The 14,975-nt window shown below is 37.3% G+C and overlaps 1 protein-coding gene across 2 annotated transcripts in view; it reads left to right on the top strand.

Annotated features, from left to right (window-relative positions):
- ATG7 (autophagy related 7) overlaps nt 1-14,975 on the top strand; it is a 101,347-nt gene that overhangs the window by 20,125 nt on the left and 66,247 nt on the right. For both annotated transcript variants that reach the window (XM_063164409.1, XM_063164410.1), the window contains exons 15-16: nt 491-566; nt 1,661-1,741. In XM_063164409.1, coding sequence (XP_063020479.1) covers nt 491-566; nt 1,661-1,741 — 157 coding nt within the window. The remainder of the gene's footprint in view (nt 1-490; nt 567-1,660; nt 1,742-14,975) is intronic.

Genomic DNA, 14,975 nt, shown 5'->3' with positions numbered 1-14,975 from the left:
TTTTCCCCCTTTGCTTTCCTTTTCCCCCTTTGCTTTCCTTTTCCCCCTTTGCTTTCCTTTTCCCCCTTTGCTTTCCTTTTCCCCCTTTCCTTTCCTTTTCCCCCTTTCCTTTCCTTTTCCCTTCCCTGCAATGAGGAGATGCAGTAAGGTGTAGCAGGCACATGAAGGGCTTTGATATAAGCCCTGTGTTTCAAATCTTATTTAAAACTCAGTGAGTGTGACACAGAAATTACTCTGGAATTCTGCACCCTGAACATGAGACTTGTTTCCTCTCTTTAAAACCTGGGAGAGAAGAAATGACTTAGGAGTTGCAGATGAGTCTCAGACTGATTTTTATATATATTTATCATGCTGAGTCTTGATTCCTATGAAACAGACTTTCCACACAGATTCCTGGACTCACTCTGAGCTGTAGCAAAATGTCTGGAAGCTGCCTGGAAATTCTGAGTGTGCTGTGTTGCTCTAATTTCCCCTGTTGTGTTTTTGGCAGTGGTTATGCTGTGGCCAGCAGCAGTGATGACAGAATGAATGAGCCACCCACTTCTCTTGGGCTTGTTCCTCACCAGGTAAATCATTGGTGGTAAAACCTTTTATTGAAGAGCTGGGAACTGATCATCATTGATGTTGTCTCCTTAAAAAATGCTGTTTCTATTTCCCAGAGGACTGATTCTCCATGTTTATTAAAAAATAAATATCAATAATATTAACCCATCTCACAGCCCAGGCAGGGTGTTCCTGGCATGGTGTTTGTGCTGCTCATAGACACAAAATTCCTGCTACATACTGAGCAGGAATTTGTTGGGAGCAGGAATTTGGAGCAGAAATCATGTGAATAAAGCAATTTCTGAATTTTCTTTTCTCCATCACAACTGCCACTATGAGCATCTTTAAGTCCACTTTTTGAATCTCTTCAGAGTTTTCAAACGTGAATTTTTACGTGAATTGGCTGATTTTATTTATTTATTATTGTTATCACAAAGTCTTCACATTGTTTTGGTACCATACAGCACTTTTTTCTTCATCTCAACCCAAATTCCACTTTCAAACGTGTTAAAGAGTTTTTCAAAAATTCCATTTCAAAATTTCACATTTGAGGTGTTATTATTAATATTGCAGAGTTACTGAAGTTCTGTTCCTGGTGACATCTAGTCTTTATAATAAACAGAATAAAAAGGATGATCAATACTCCAAAGAGTTCCCAACTGAAGTGATCAAACCCTGCTGCAAAGTGTTGCCAGAGCTCCCTCTGTTAACAGAAATAGTGGCCTGGAATTTTAAAATTGCCTATCAATATCATATTAACATCATAATTGAGGAATGCACAGCAATTGAATGTTCAGACTCTAGGTTATAGAGATGGAGAAAAAATATCACTTTGAGCTGTCACACCATGATTTTTTATTTTTCATGGAACTTTGCAGTCAGGAAAGTCCAACTGCAGATGGTGCTGTGGCTCTATTTCTGGCAAAGTAAAGCTGCATTTATTGTGCCATTATTTGCACGGGAAAGGGCAGTAATATGTGCTCAGTATAAATTCACTACAGGTTTTACTGGGAATGACTGTTAGAACATGGTAGATGTTATTTTTCTGGAATGTACATGTCCAGTTCATGTTGAATTTTGGAAATAGTAATGTAATTTTTGTCTTTTCATCCTCTAGATCCGAGGATTTTTATCCAGATTTGATAATGTTCTTCCAGTCAGCCTGGCATTTGATAAGTGCACAGCCTGTTCAGCCAAGGTAAGGCTGAGTTTGTGCTTTCTATTATTTTTATATTTCTAGGTCACTTTTGGGGAACTTTTTAACATTTTCTTTGACTTGGAATCTGTTCCCACTTCAGCTAAAAGTTCTTTTTCCCTCATAATCTTTTTTTTTAGCTGTTTTCTAAATTTCTTTGGCATCACCTCTTAGCATGCTATTCTTTTTATCACCACATAAATGTTGCCATCAGCTGAAGATTACAAGCAGAGACTGACCAAGACATTGCTGAAAAAATCACAAAAATCCTTATCACAAAAATACTGTCATTATCTTTCAGCTTTGTAGGAAGAAATGAGGTTGGTATTATTTAAGAAATCCTTTCTGATGTCTGAAATTGAATAAATATCCCTTTAGCCTTCTGCAGCTTCATGTCTTTCCAAACAGGCAAAACTGTCAAAATTTCAAGTTTGTGATACAAAACAGACAAATAATGAACAATTGAAGGGGAAAAATTGCTTCTTACTATTTCTTTCTTGAACAGATTGTTCATTTTGCTGCTGGTGCTGCCAGTCCTGAGTCACCTCAGAGTTCCCAGCTGTTTCTTGGCTCTCTGGGGCAGCTCTTGCATTGTTTCCCTCTCCTGTGGCTTTCCAAATTTCCCTCTGGCGAGTTTTTTCTGGCTGTGGAGTGCAACTTCCAGAAGTTTTCCCTGGGATCTCTCAGCAGGGAGATTCAGAGGGTTTTTGCCTCATGGTTTGAAGTGCCATGAGTTTATTTCACCCTCTGTACCTTGAGGAAGTGCTTGCAGAAAATTCTTTTTGTTTCTTTCACTGTCCTCATCCTCCTTCCAAAGAACCATCAAACAATAATGGGGCAATTTCTGGAGAACTTGCACAATAATTCTTCTCCAGTGATCCTTTTTTTCCCTTTGGGCTTTCTGGGTACATCTCATCTGACAAGTTTTGAAGGACTCTCAATGTGCATTTTCTCTTCCAAAGTTGAGGCTCTAAAGTTGGGTGTTTCTAAAAATAACAGCAGTTGGATCTACCCTGTTGAAGAGCAGTAGCTGGAACCTTGATGGTGGAGAGTTTAAACTGTTAAATGCAGCTTTTTTGTTTCACTTTTCCTCTTATTTTCTCCTTATCTCCACTTCAGGAAACACTGCCATGTAAAAACAATAAAAACGTACATCCACACAGATAAATTCAATGCAGGGATCAATTTTTCCTTAGCAAATCATTTCCTCTTGGAGGTCATTTTAAGAGAGCCTCATTTTACATAAACAGACTTGATGATTTAATAAAAAGTGCCTTGGATTTTAGCAGCTGTGCTATTCCCAGAGAGATCACTTTTCATGTGGTTTGGGGATTGAATTTCTTGTGTGCTGAAAAGGTTGCTCCATTGGCTCACAGATTTCCTTACAGTAGAAACACAGCCTTTGTTTACTTTGCTAACTTTATTTATTAGCATAAGAATATGTCACCCTGCATTATGTGGAAATCTGATGCTGATGCTTTGAAATGACAAATCCAATTATGATTTCATTGTTGTCTCTGTGTTGGTTTGTTGTGCGAGGGTTTGTTTTGTAATAAGGTAATTTAGGATTTCATCCTGCTCCGTGTCAGAATGACTGGAGGTTCAGACTTTCAGCACAGATAGAATTGAATTTGCTGTCATTGTGTTTTTCTTTTGTCAGCATTCTCCTCCTTGAGCTCTCTGTAACTCTTAAAGCGCAAAATGAATGAATTAGGAATTTTAGAAGAATGCCAGTACAGCCTGAAGCCATCCAGGAGGACTCAGGAGAAGCTGCTGATCTGAATGTTTGGAGGTTGGGGTAATTTTCATTTGGACTCAGTCATTCCTTCATTTCTCTGCTGTAGAAGCTGCAGAGGCCAGACATGCAAGCAGCCAAGTTTCCCTACCAGAACTGTCCTGCCCAGGCCACGTGCCAGAGAAGCTTCCTGCAGGCAATTGTTCAGGAATTTTGGGATGCTCACAGCAGGAAACCAATCTATTTTTATTCTGGGCCAATTTTTCCCTGTATGATTCCCCCTCTGTCTTATTCTGGTCCTGCAGGAGCTGTGCTGGAATGTCAAATATCCCTGTCAGAGCTCAGGGCACTGGGAGAGCACTGAGAGCTCTTCTGGAGCCAGACTTGTTCTGGCACCAGCAAGGGACACTCCAGAGCTCTTTGGGATGGAGATTTGTCAGGCAATATTTAGGATGCATATTTTTGAGGCAAAATTTGGATATTTTTCAGGCAATATTTAGGATGGACATTTGTCAGGCAATATTTTGGATGGATATTTGTCAGGCAATATTTAGGATGGATATTTTTCAGGCAATATTTGAGTGGATATTTGTCAGACAGAATTTAGGATGGATATTTGTCAGGCAATATTTAGGATGGATATTTGTAAGGCAATGTTTAGGATGGATATTTTTCAAGCAATATTTGGATGCATATTTTTCAGGCAATATTTGGATGGATATTTGTCAGACAATATTTAGGATGGATATTTGTCAGACAATGTTTAGGATGGGTATTTTTCAGGCAATATTTAGGATGGATATTTCTCAGATAATATTTGAATGGATATTTGTCAGTCAGTATTTGGAATGGATATTTGTCAGGCAATATTTGGGATGGATATTTGTCAGGCAATATTTAGGATGGATATTTCTCAGATAATATTTTGGATAGATATTTGTCAGATAATATTTTGGGTAGATACTTTTCATGCAATATTTGCATGGATATTTGTCAGACAGAATTTAGGATGGATATTTTTCAGGCAATATTTTGGATGGATATTTGTCAGGCAATATTTTGGATGGATATTTGTCAGGCAATATTTAGGATGGACATTTGTCAGGCAATATTTATGATGGTATTTGTCAGATAATATTTTGGATAGATATTTGTCAGATAATATTTTGGATAGATATTTTTCACACAATATTTGCATGGATATTTGTCAGACAGAATTTAGGATGGATATTTGTCAGGCAATATTTTGGATGGATATTTGTCAGGCAATATTTAGGATGGACATTTGTCAGGCAATGTTTAGGATGGATATTTGTCAGGCAATATTTGGATGGATATTTGTCAGGCAATATTTGGATGGATATTTGTCAGGCAATATTTAGGATGGATATTTGTCAGGGAATATTAGAATGGATATCTGTTAGGCAATATTTAGGATGGATATTTGTCAGATAATATTTTGAATAGATATTTGTCAGATAATATTTTGGATAGATATTTTTCACGCAATATTTGCATGGATATTTGTCAGACAGAATTTAGGATGGATATTTGTCAGACAATGTTTAGGATGGATATTTTTCAGGCAATATTTAGGATGGATATTTGTCAGGGAATATTAGGATGGATATCTGTCAGGCAATATTTGGGATGGATATTTGTCAGGCAATATTTAGGATGGATATTTTTCAGACAATGTTTAGGATGGATATTTGTCAGACAATGTTCAGGATGGATATTTTTCAGGCAATATTTAGGATGGGTATTTTTCAGGCAATATTTAGGATGGATATTTGTCAGGCAACATTTGGATGGATATTTGTCAAGCAATATTTGGATGGATATTTGTCAGGCAATACTTTTTTCTGACCCAGAGATGGGGCAACTGAGAGGCATTTTAAAATCCTTTATTCCATTTTCTGTCTCATGAGAAGGGTGAGACAATGCAGATGTTATAATTCACACTATCACAATCAGAAGTTAACTATTTCTTAATTACAAAACACTACAAGCATTTCTTGAGTATCAGCTTTTTGCCACACCATATTATAGATGCCTTAAAACTAATAATCTAAAACTACTCCTCATAAATCTTACTAAAATGCATATTTCATAGTTCTATTTCTCTAAAGTATCTAATCTTATTTACAAAGCCATCTTTTGAAACTTTTTTCTAACTCCATTTCTCTCTCACCAATATCTGTCTTACTCCATATTATTTCTAAATCAGCATTTCTTATCTCAAAGTTTACATACAAATACACACTGTGTAAGCCTTCTATCAGGCCCTGAAACACTACAAATCCATTTCCCACAGATATTAATTTGTAACAACTGCTTTACTTACAGGAGAGAACATTTAGCTAGTTACTGACTGGGCTAATTAACCTGTTTACCCTGTTGGGAGCAAAATGAGGCTGTTTGCTCATTATGTTGTGGTAAGAAGTGTTGCAATTCCTTAGAAAACAGATCTGGTTAGAAAACTGGTTAAAGCCTTAAATCACGAATGTTGAAATATGTATTTTAAAATTTAAAAAATATTTTAAAGTATTTTATTGCAGAACTGCAAGTGTTTCTATTTTAATGAGGGCAATGAACATTTTCTTTTATTGCTCCCCTTCTTGTGCATTATGGAATGAATGAGGAGACCCCACAGATGCAATGTCACAAAAGATAATTGCCACCAAGCAACCTGGATATAAAGGTGTAGAAACCCTCTGGTTTTACCCCTAGCTCACATTTCTTGCAGAGTTAAAACTGAGCACCCACGTGCTGGAAATCTGCCTTGTTCTCCCTAAAGAGATTTCTCCTTCCCCTACTACAGTCATGCTCATGTGGAACTACCCCCACTATGAAATCAAAATCAGCACAAGGTTCTCTGCTGATTTTCCAGTACTTTCCCACCTTTCTCCTCCCTTTGCTGGGAGCTGGAGCTGCTGAAAGGGTTTTTTAGCCCTTTTTACCCCTTTTCACCCTCTGAGTTCCTGCTGGATGTTTCTCAGTTTCACTGCATGTCACAAAGGGATCAGGGATGGCATTGTTGGCATTATTACAATTTCTGCTTTCAGGATATTCCCTGCCCTTGCAGATGTTTTCCCTTTTTACCATCTCAGGAATACATGAGACCCTTTTGCTGTGACATTTACTGAGCGCTGGGGTTGTGTAAGTTATTTATGAGTGTTTCAGTTTGGAAATCTGTCATCATGGAGCCTCAACAATGCTCTCATTGTTCTCCTCTGCTCACTGCTGGGCCTGCATTTTTATTTGAAATTGTTCTGATCACTCATGACAGCAACCTGCAAGATTCCATCACTCACTGATGCTTTTCAGTTGAGATAATTTTGATTTTTTGATTCCAGGCCCTTCAGATTTACCCTGACTGCGCTAAGACATTCCTCTTTGCTTTCTCCCAGTAGCAATGGATGATCTGTCAATGAAACTCCTTCAAATATTTTTTATATTATACACATCTTTATATTATACATTTTTACATTACACTTGACAGTTCTCAAGTCAAGTATTGTGTGGATATAAAAGTTATGGGGGGAAAAAGCCTTGGTGGTTCCTATCCTAAGAAAAAAAAAGAAAATATCACTTGCAAAGCTTCCAGAATTGATGAAGGAAATGGGGAGAAATGTTTGTCCTTCAGGAATGAACATTTCAAAAATTAAAAGAATGTTTTATCTGTAGCTGTGCTGTGAAGTCAGTGAAACAGAGCCCACATGTAACTTTCCTTATTTCCTGAATTTATATGTGTGAGCATTTGACAAGTCTCTGTACAAATTAATATTGGATAGATTTTATTGAGATTTGAAGAATGAATTGTTAATACAGCCAGGCACGTTTTCAGCATCCTGAGTTCTATGTAGGACACCTCTTAGAAATGAATAAAAATTAATTTTCTCATTGTTATATTTAAATTTCAGAATAGTAGGGTTTAAAGAAAAGAGGAAACCTGCCATTGTTTCAGGCAATAGGATAATTTCTGACAGACTGTATTTCTGTTACATTTAAATGAAATTGTTTGGGTCTCGTTTGGTATTTTTTTCCCAGAAATTCTTCTTCCAATTCAGTGAAATTCTAACTACAATTAGGAAAAAGTAAAGCACTATCAGTGAGGAAAAAGACAGCATCACTCCAGTTTTTAATATTGACATATTCAATATCTACCTGTGCCTACAATATCATTTTTAATTATATTAGAGATAATCTGTGCTGTCTTGTCATCTCTCTGTGAAGCTGTTACACAATTCCTTTTCTGTCAGTTAAAACTCAAAATACTTCGGCTTGAATAACTGCAAAAACCAACTTTGGAGAACACTGAAAACGGAATTAAAACTCAGGAATATTCAATGTGTGGTGCTAGGATGATGATGATGATGATGGTGTTCACCCCACCATCAATTCCAGCCCTCATTCGCTAGGATTTCACCTGGAATCAAAAGATCAGCTGTTTATTTTGCTGGATATGAGTATTTGTATTTGTTCTTTATTCCTTCCATAGGATTTTTGCATTTTTGCAGCATTTTTGCAGCCTAGTGCTTTCTATTCCTTGGTTTATTGGGAAATTACTCAGTTATAATTAGTTATTCAATTATTATTATTCCCAAGTTACTCAGTTATTCCAAGGATTCCAAGTGCATATTCATGGAGATACAATATTTTTAATTATCTAAGGTGTTTCTCATTTTAGTGATCTTTTCTGTTTTAATTATGGTAGATTGTTTTTTAGATTTTTCTGCATTCTTATTGCAGTCTTTGACAGGTGTCTGTCTACCTTGCTGTCTGTTTTCTTCAACTTAACTAACCACCAGCTTTGCTTTATGGGAAAGCTGATCTTTGTTTGCAGTATTTTTGAACAGTTTAAGCTGTTTGACTTTTCTGCAATTTTTCCACAGTGTTGATATATCTGTCCTTGCAGAATTCTTTGCTTTATTTGAAATTGGAAGAGTGGAGGGAATTCAGTTTTAAGAGATGGTAAAATAGAAATCTATGAAATGTAGTAAATGTTATTTTGAAGAAAATGCTTCTGCTTCTCCAGTGCTGTTTTCACAGGTACTGCAGCACATCCAGATTCCAAACCCCTCTGCTCTGAGGTAATCCATAAAATGTGGATTTTCCAGCTGGAGCTGTGGCTTTGGGGAGCCCTGAGCAGCTGCAGGGTGTGCCAGCTCTGCCTCCTTCAGGTGCTGCTGGGTGCCATAAATGACTTTTCCTGGGCAGCACCCACTCCTTTCTGGCTCCAGCCAGCCCTGCAGAGCTGGGTCCCTCCTGTGTTGTCTTATCTATCAAGTGTTCTATTATCATTATAGTACAAGGGTTTCGTATCACCAGTTTCATACCTCCTCAATGTTTCTTGTGGGCAGCTCCTCTAAGCACTGACTGCTCCTTGTCCAGTAATCATCTGACTCCAGATCCCACCAATCCACTCTTTTGTAACACTGTTCTTATTGGCTACAGGTGTGGCCTGTTAACATCAGGCCTGCTCCTAATCTTTAGTAATTGCTCCAGCTGCAACTCTTTGGGGGATGAGATTACATTCTGTACCACCTTCATTCACCCACACTGTGTCCCCCTACACCTCCTGCCTTTGGCAAACCCACACTTTGTGCAGGCAGCCAAAGCATCGCTCAGCATCAGGCAGATGCTTTGCTGAGAGAACAATAATTTCTTTACATTACTTTACATGTTGGGAAGTGCCCTTGCTTCTCTCCCAGCTTTAGGGGCTCTCTGCAGGCAGTGGATGCTGCTCCTTCAATAACTAGGGGTGAGGTGCCTGTCCCTGTGCGTGACTTAGCCAAAATCCCCAAGTTGTCCTTCCCTGGGATGGGGCAGGGAGGGATCAGGGATTTCTGCAGAGGGTGAGTGATGCCAGAAGGAGCTGGGGCTGCTGATGAGCTCAGGACAGGAAGCAGAATGGGATAAATGAAGTTGTAAATATCCAAGTTGTAAACACCCATCCTGTGGAAAACGTGGAGTGAGCAGGGAGGGGAATGGAATGAGGGATGTACCCACGTGCTCAGGGAGGTCAGGAGCAGGATCTAATGGTGCTGGCTACCCAAAACCCCTTTAGTGCCTCTTGTTCACTAAAATAGAGATGTTGATTTTTTTCTTGGTCCTTTTATTTCCTTTCACATCTCTACACTCCTGTTTACAGCCGGGGAATGCTTTCAGCTTGTGTGCTGTGCAGTGAAACCCCCTTAGACTGACTGGAATCTGGGGATGCTGCTGCATTTGAAATAAGTTGTGAAAAAATATTTTAAAAAGTAAAGAGCAGCTGTCTTAAATCAAAAATCTTAAATCTTAAAATCTTAAGATTTAAAATCTTAAATCAAAATCCTGCAGTTTTATCTGTCAGATATCCTTATCAGAGAAAATGGCTACTTGATGAAGCAGATTAAGACTATTCCAGAAAACAATGCATGCATCTCCCAAGCACTAAATGTTGCCAAGATGCTTAAACTGGCATTTTTTAAATTTCTGAGAACTCTACTATCCTCTTTTTCATGATTCAGAAGAAACTGAAAAACCCCAAGCTAAAAAAAGCCCTGCTGAGACCTTTCAGAGCTGGTTCTTTAGCGAGTTAATTCTCCATTTTCTGCCCCTAGCAGTTCAGAATCAGGGTAGGAAATAGCAACAGGCAAAGCTCATTTGTATCACCCCTCTCCTACTCTGAATTAAAACAATAATCTCCTCCTTAAATGATTTTTCAGCACGTTGTACTTGGATTAGTTAAGCTTTTATACTGATTTGCTTTCATTTTTAATGCTGATGATGGGGAGGAAAGGAGAGAACTGTGTGTGTGCAGAGGGTGATTTCATGATTTGGACCTGAGCCCAAAATTATAAAATTATGCCATTTTTGTCTCATGGTTTCTGAATTTCCAGTGTTTCCAGCGTGGCCTTGTTCAGTGCACACCTGGAGCACAGCTTTCTGCAGAACTTTGTTCTCAGACTTAATCATTTGTGAATGCACAAGTTTTAGGTAATTCCATTTGAGGTAATTTTTGGAGTATTCTCTTTTTTCTCATGTAAAATTCTCAAAGTTTCCTGTTCCAAACTCATGAACTGGAAGGGCCTGAAAAGTCATTCCATGATCCTCACAAAAGTGCAATTTTATTGCTTTCTTTTTCATAGCTATCTTACAGCATCACCTTGTTAGACTTTCCTTGATGACTTTTTAGGATCAGATGGCAATAAAATAAAAATGGAGAACTTTGTGAAAAGGAAAGAGTCTGGAACAGAGGATTTTTTAAGGAAGCCAGAATTATGGGTTGTGTGATAAAATTTAGAATATTAACTCAGTAGTTCAGCTTGTTCTCTTCTCATTCAGGAGGATTCTTCACAGCATAAAATTTTCATTAAATTGCTGTTTTAACAGCAGATACATAGAATTTGGGGGTAAATTACCCAGAAATCTTTAGTGTAAATAATCCAGGAATTTGTTTTGGGGGTAAATTACCTAGAAATTTTATTTATTGTAAATAATCCAGGAACTTGGTTTTGAGGGTAAATTACCCAGAAATCTTATTTAGTGTGAAAAATCCAGGAAGTTGTTCTGGAGGTAAATTACCCAGAAATCTGACTTAGTGTAAAAAATCCAGGAACGTGTTTTGGAGGGAAATTACCCAGAAATCTTATTTAGTAAATAATCCAGGAACTTATTTGGGGGATAAATTACCCAGGAATTTTTAGTGCAAGTAATCCAGGAACTTGTTTTGGGGAATAAATTACCAAGAAATGTGATTTAGTGTAAAAAATCCCAGAACTTGTTTTGGGGGTAAATTACCCAGAAATCTTATTTAGTATAAATAATCCAGGAACTTGTTTTTGGGGGTAAGTTTCTGAGTAATTTATCCCCAAAACAAGTTCCTGGACATTTTACTCTAAGGCAGATTTCTGAGTAATTTTACTTAATGTATATAAACCAGGAATTTGTTTTGGGGTAAATTACCCAGAAATCCTATTTAATATAAATAATCCAGGAAATTATTTTGGGTGTAAATTACCCAAAAATCTGACTTAGTGTATATAATCCACGAATTTGTAATTTTGGGGGTAAATTCCCCAGAAATCTTTAGTGTAAATAATCCAGCTGGTAGCATTCATTCCTTGTTTTATTTTTCCTGGAAAGTAAACAGCACTGGTTCAAGCTCTGCAGATGCAACCTACTTTGAAAAGGAAAAAAAAAAGAAAAGCCAAACCAAATGTAAACACTGGTAAAAAAAAGTTTGAAATTGATGTGACAGAAATAAAACAAGAGCCAGTTTTGCATCAGTAGCCAGTTTCTTTGGGTTTGGAGCCTGGTTTTTGTGTTTTTGCCTAAGCAGATACTAACTTTTCTGCTGTAAAGCAATCCTGGAGCCAGATTCTCTCTCTGTACCCAGCAATTGAGAGGACTTTGTGCAGAATGATGTTAAAAAGAATATAACACCAAGGCTGCACATCTGTTTCTCATTGCAAAGTCCTTTTACTCCAGGCCTGTATTTTTTTTTTCCTTCTGCCATGAGATTTGGGGTTTTTTTAACTTCAGTAAACAGGCCAGAATGAAAAGATTGCTCATGAAATGAGTTACTGGGTATCATTTACTCAGAAAGCTTTGGATTTGGTCCTGATGGGATGGTGTGCACCCATATATCTTGATTTGTTCTGTTAAAATGCCATTGATTTAAAAAAAAAAAAAAAAAAAAAACAGTTCTGGAGCTCTGTGAAGTGGAGGCTGAAATCAAGATTGTGGCATCAACCTGAGAGATTTCATGTGAGGAGAGGTGGTGTGAAAATGTGGCTTCTCCTGGCAGTGTTTGCAGCAGCCAGGAAATCCAGAAATAATTGGTGATTTCCAGCTCTCCTAAGCTCTGAGAAGTGACCTGCAAGTGAGGAGAAAATAAGAGTTCCTTAATAAATTCTTTCCTGCTCCAGCTTGCCAGTCTGGGTGCAAGAATTATTAATTTCTGGTTCTTTGTTATGCTTCTATATTTTATTTTCCTGCCTGGAAAAATGAATTGCTTCATAGTGACGCTTCACTGAAGGGCTGGGTTTATTCCTGAAAAAGTTCAGGTGGGATTTTGTACATCTGTGGGCAGAAGGTGACTGGTTTGAGATCAAGAACAGTACAAATTATAGCATCTCTCCAGTATTCTGCTCCTGTGGAGCTGTTCCCTGGGAGGATCTCACTGGGACCAAGATTGGTGGGGAATTGTTCAGAAGTGCAAAAGCAAATTCATGCCAGCCTTGGGCCTTTGGGCTCTGCTGGACATGATGAAATAGGAGAAAATTTCCTTTCCATGCGACAACAAGTTAGTCACTTATTGAATCTGGAAAGATTTTTTAGAATTATTTTGTCTCTATTTGTTGTTCAGACTGGTTTTATTCCTGTGTGATTACTCCCTGTGTGGTCTCCTGGCATAAGAATCTGAGATTATTTTGCCTCATTCTTTTTCCTTCCTGAGGGCTGGTCAGTGGCTGCTGAACAGTGCTGTGCCCTGTTCCATTTATCAGAGAAAAGCTGCTCCTGAATTTGGGGAGGAAAGATTGGAGGTGGGCAGTGGAGTTCCTGCTTTTGTGCCACTGGAAGGTTTCCATCATCTCAGTTGGGAGATAAAATCTCAGAGGGTGACAAAATGTTCTCCCAGTGGTGGTGGTGTTCACAGGATGAGGGAAGAGATGAGGATCTGACTCCATGTCTCAGAAGACTGATTTATTATTTGATTATATATATTATATTAAAATGATAGATTAAAACTATACTAAATGAATAGAAGAAATTATTTCATCAGAAGGCTTGAAAGGAAAGAAATGAAAATAAAATCTTCTGACTGACCAGAGAGCCTGAGCCAGCTGGCTGTGATTGGCCATTAATTAGAAACAACCACATGAGACCAATCACAGATCCACCTGTTGCATTCCACAGCAGCAGATAATCAATGTTTACATTTTGTTCCTGAGGCCTCCCAGCTTCTCAAGAGGAAAAATCCTGGCAAAAAGAATTTTTCAGAAAATCTCATGGCTACACCCAGTCACTGCCTGTATCAAAAGGACTTCGTTATAGTGGGTCTCTTCTTCAGAGGTACCTGCTCAGGTGCTACCATGTGCTGCTGCAGGTGGATTTTTGCCTCTCTGATGTGACATTTGTTGGCTTATGTGCCTGGAATTCTGGATTTAAAACTACTTCACAAATACTTCCATTCAGCAGGCTGTCCTCATTGTAAAAAAAAACAAGTAATTAGAATCAGCAAGTGCACTTTTTAATGCTGCTTTTCAGGCTTCTGTGGTTGCTGCTAGGGGAAAAGAATGTTTTTATTCTTGTGGTTCAAGTCTTTAAAATCCTGTGTGTATGGTCAGATTTGTTACCCAAACCTGAATTTGCCATTGTGGCACCATGGAAGGTCTCTGCCACACAGAGGGGAGAGAAATGTTTAAATCTTTCCATAGCAGTAGATTTGGTCACGTTAATGTGTACCAGTACAAAAAAATCTAAAAATAATGTGCCTGCAACTCCTGCAGCTGTGACCTCATTAATATTTTGTTAATTTTATTAATATCTGTATTAATTTTAAGGTAATATCTTGTGGTTTTATATAAGCATTTATATTTATATAATTTCTAATATCTATAAATGGTATGTAAAATAATATATTATATATATAATAAATAAAAATATAGTATTATATAATGTAATAATAAAAATATAGTATAAATACTATATACTATATATTATATACTATATAATATATATTATATAGTATATATAATGGATTATTATATACTATATGTTATATTATATAATACAATAGATATTGATATATATTATCTTATATAAATATAATATAACAATATTATATATAATATATGTAAATAATAATAGAATATATAAAATAATATTATATATGGATAATATGGTATAAAGTAATATAATATATCAATAATATATAATGTAAATTTTAATTTGTGTAGTTATATATACATTTTAATTTCTTTTAATTTATTTTTCTTTAATGATTTATTAATTTTTTAATTTTATTGATATTAATACTTTAAAAGGCACTTAATGAGAGACTTCCTGGCATTGTCCACACTGATGACAACACAAAGGGCACTTGGACTTAATCCTCACTGCAGGCTCAAATCCCACTTTTTGGGAGCAAGGATCAAAGCAGAGATTGAGTAACAAACCCAGCCAGCTTTAAAACTCCTTGATGGATGAGCTGTACATAGGAAGTTTGCACTCAATTCCCTGCTCTGCTCATAATATTTGCATAGCCCAAGGTGGTTTGCATCTTTTAATAATTTTTGCCCCTGGGAAGAGACCAGAATATCTCAGTGGTGGTGTTGTCCCTGCGTTTCTCTGAGGTGCTGTAATAATTTCAGATAAGGCTGAGGTTCACTGGGGATGGTTTCAGTGGGCCACGAACTCTCATCTGTCCTGCAGCACCAAAAATCTGAGTTGTGCTTCCTCCAAAAATTTTCGGGGGAAAAAAGCCAAAAGGCCAAAATCCCCTGCCAG

This window comes from Melospiza melodia, chromosome 10, assembly GCF_035770615.1.
Source record: "Melospiza melodia melodia isolate bMelMel2 chromosome 10, bMelMel2.pri, whole genome shotgun sequence".
Lineage (NCBI taxonomy): Eukaryota > Metazoa > Chordata > Aves > Passeriformes > Passerellidae > Melospiza > Melospiza melodia.
This window is presented reverse-complemented; position numbering and strand designations above follow the sequence as displayed.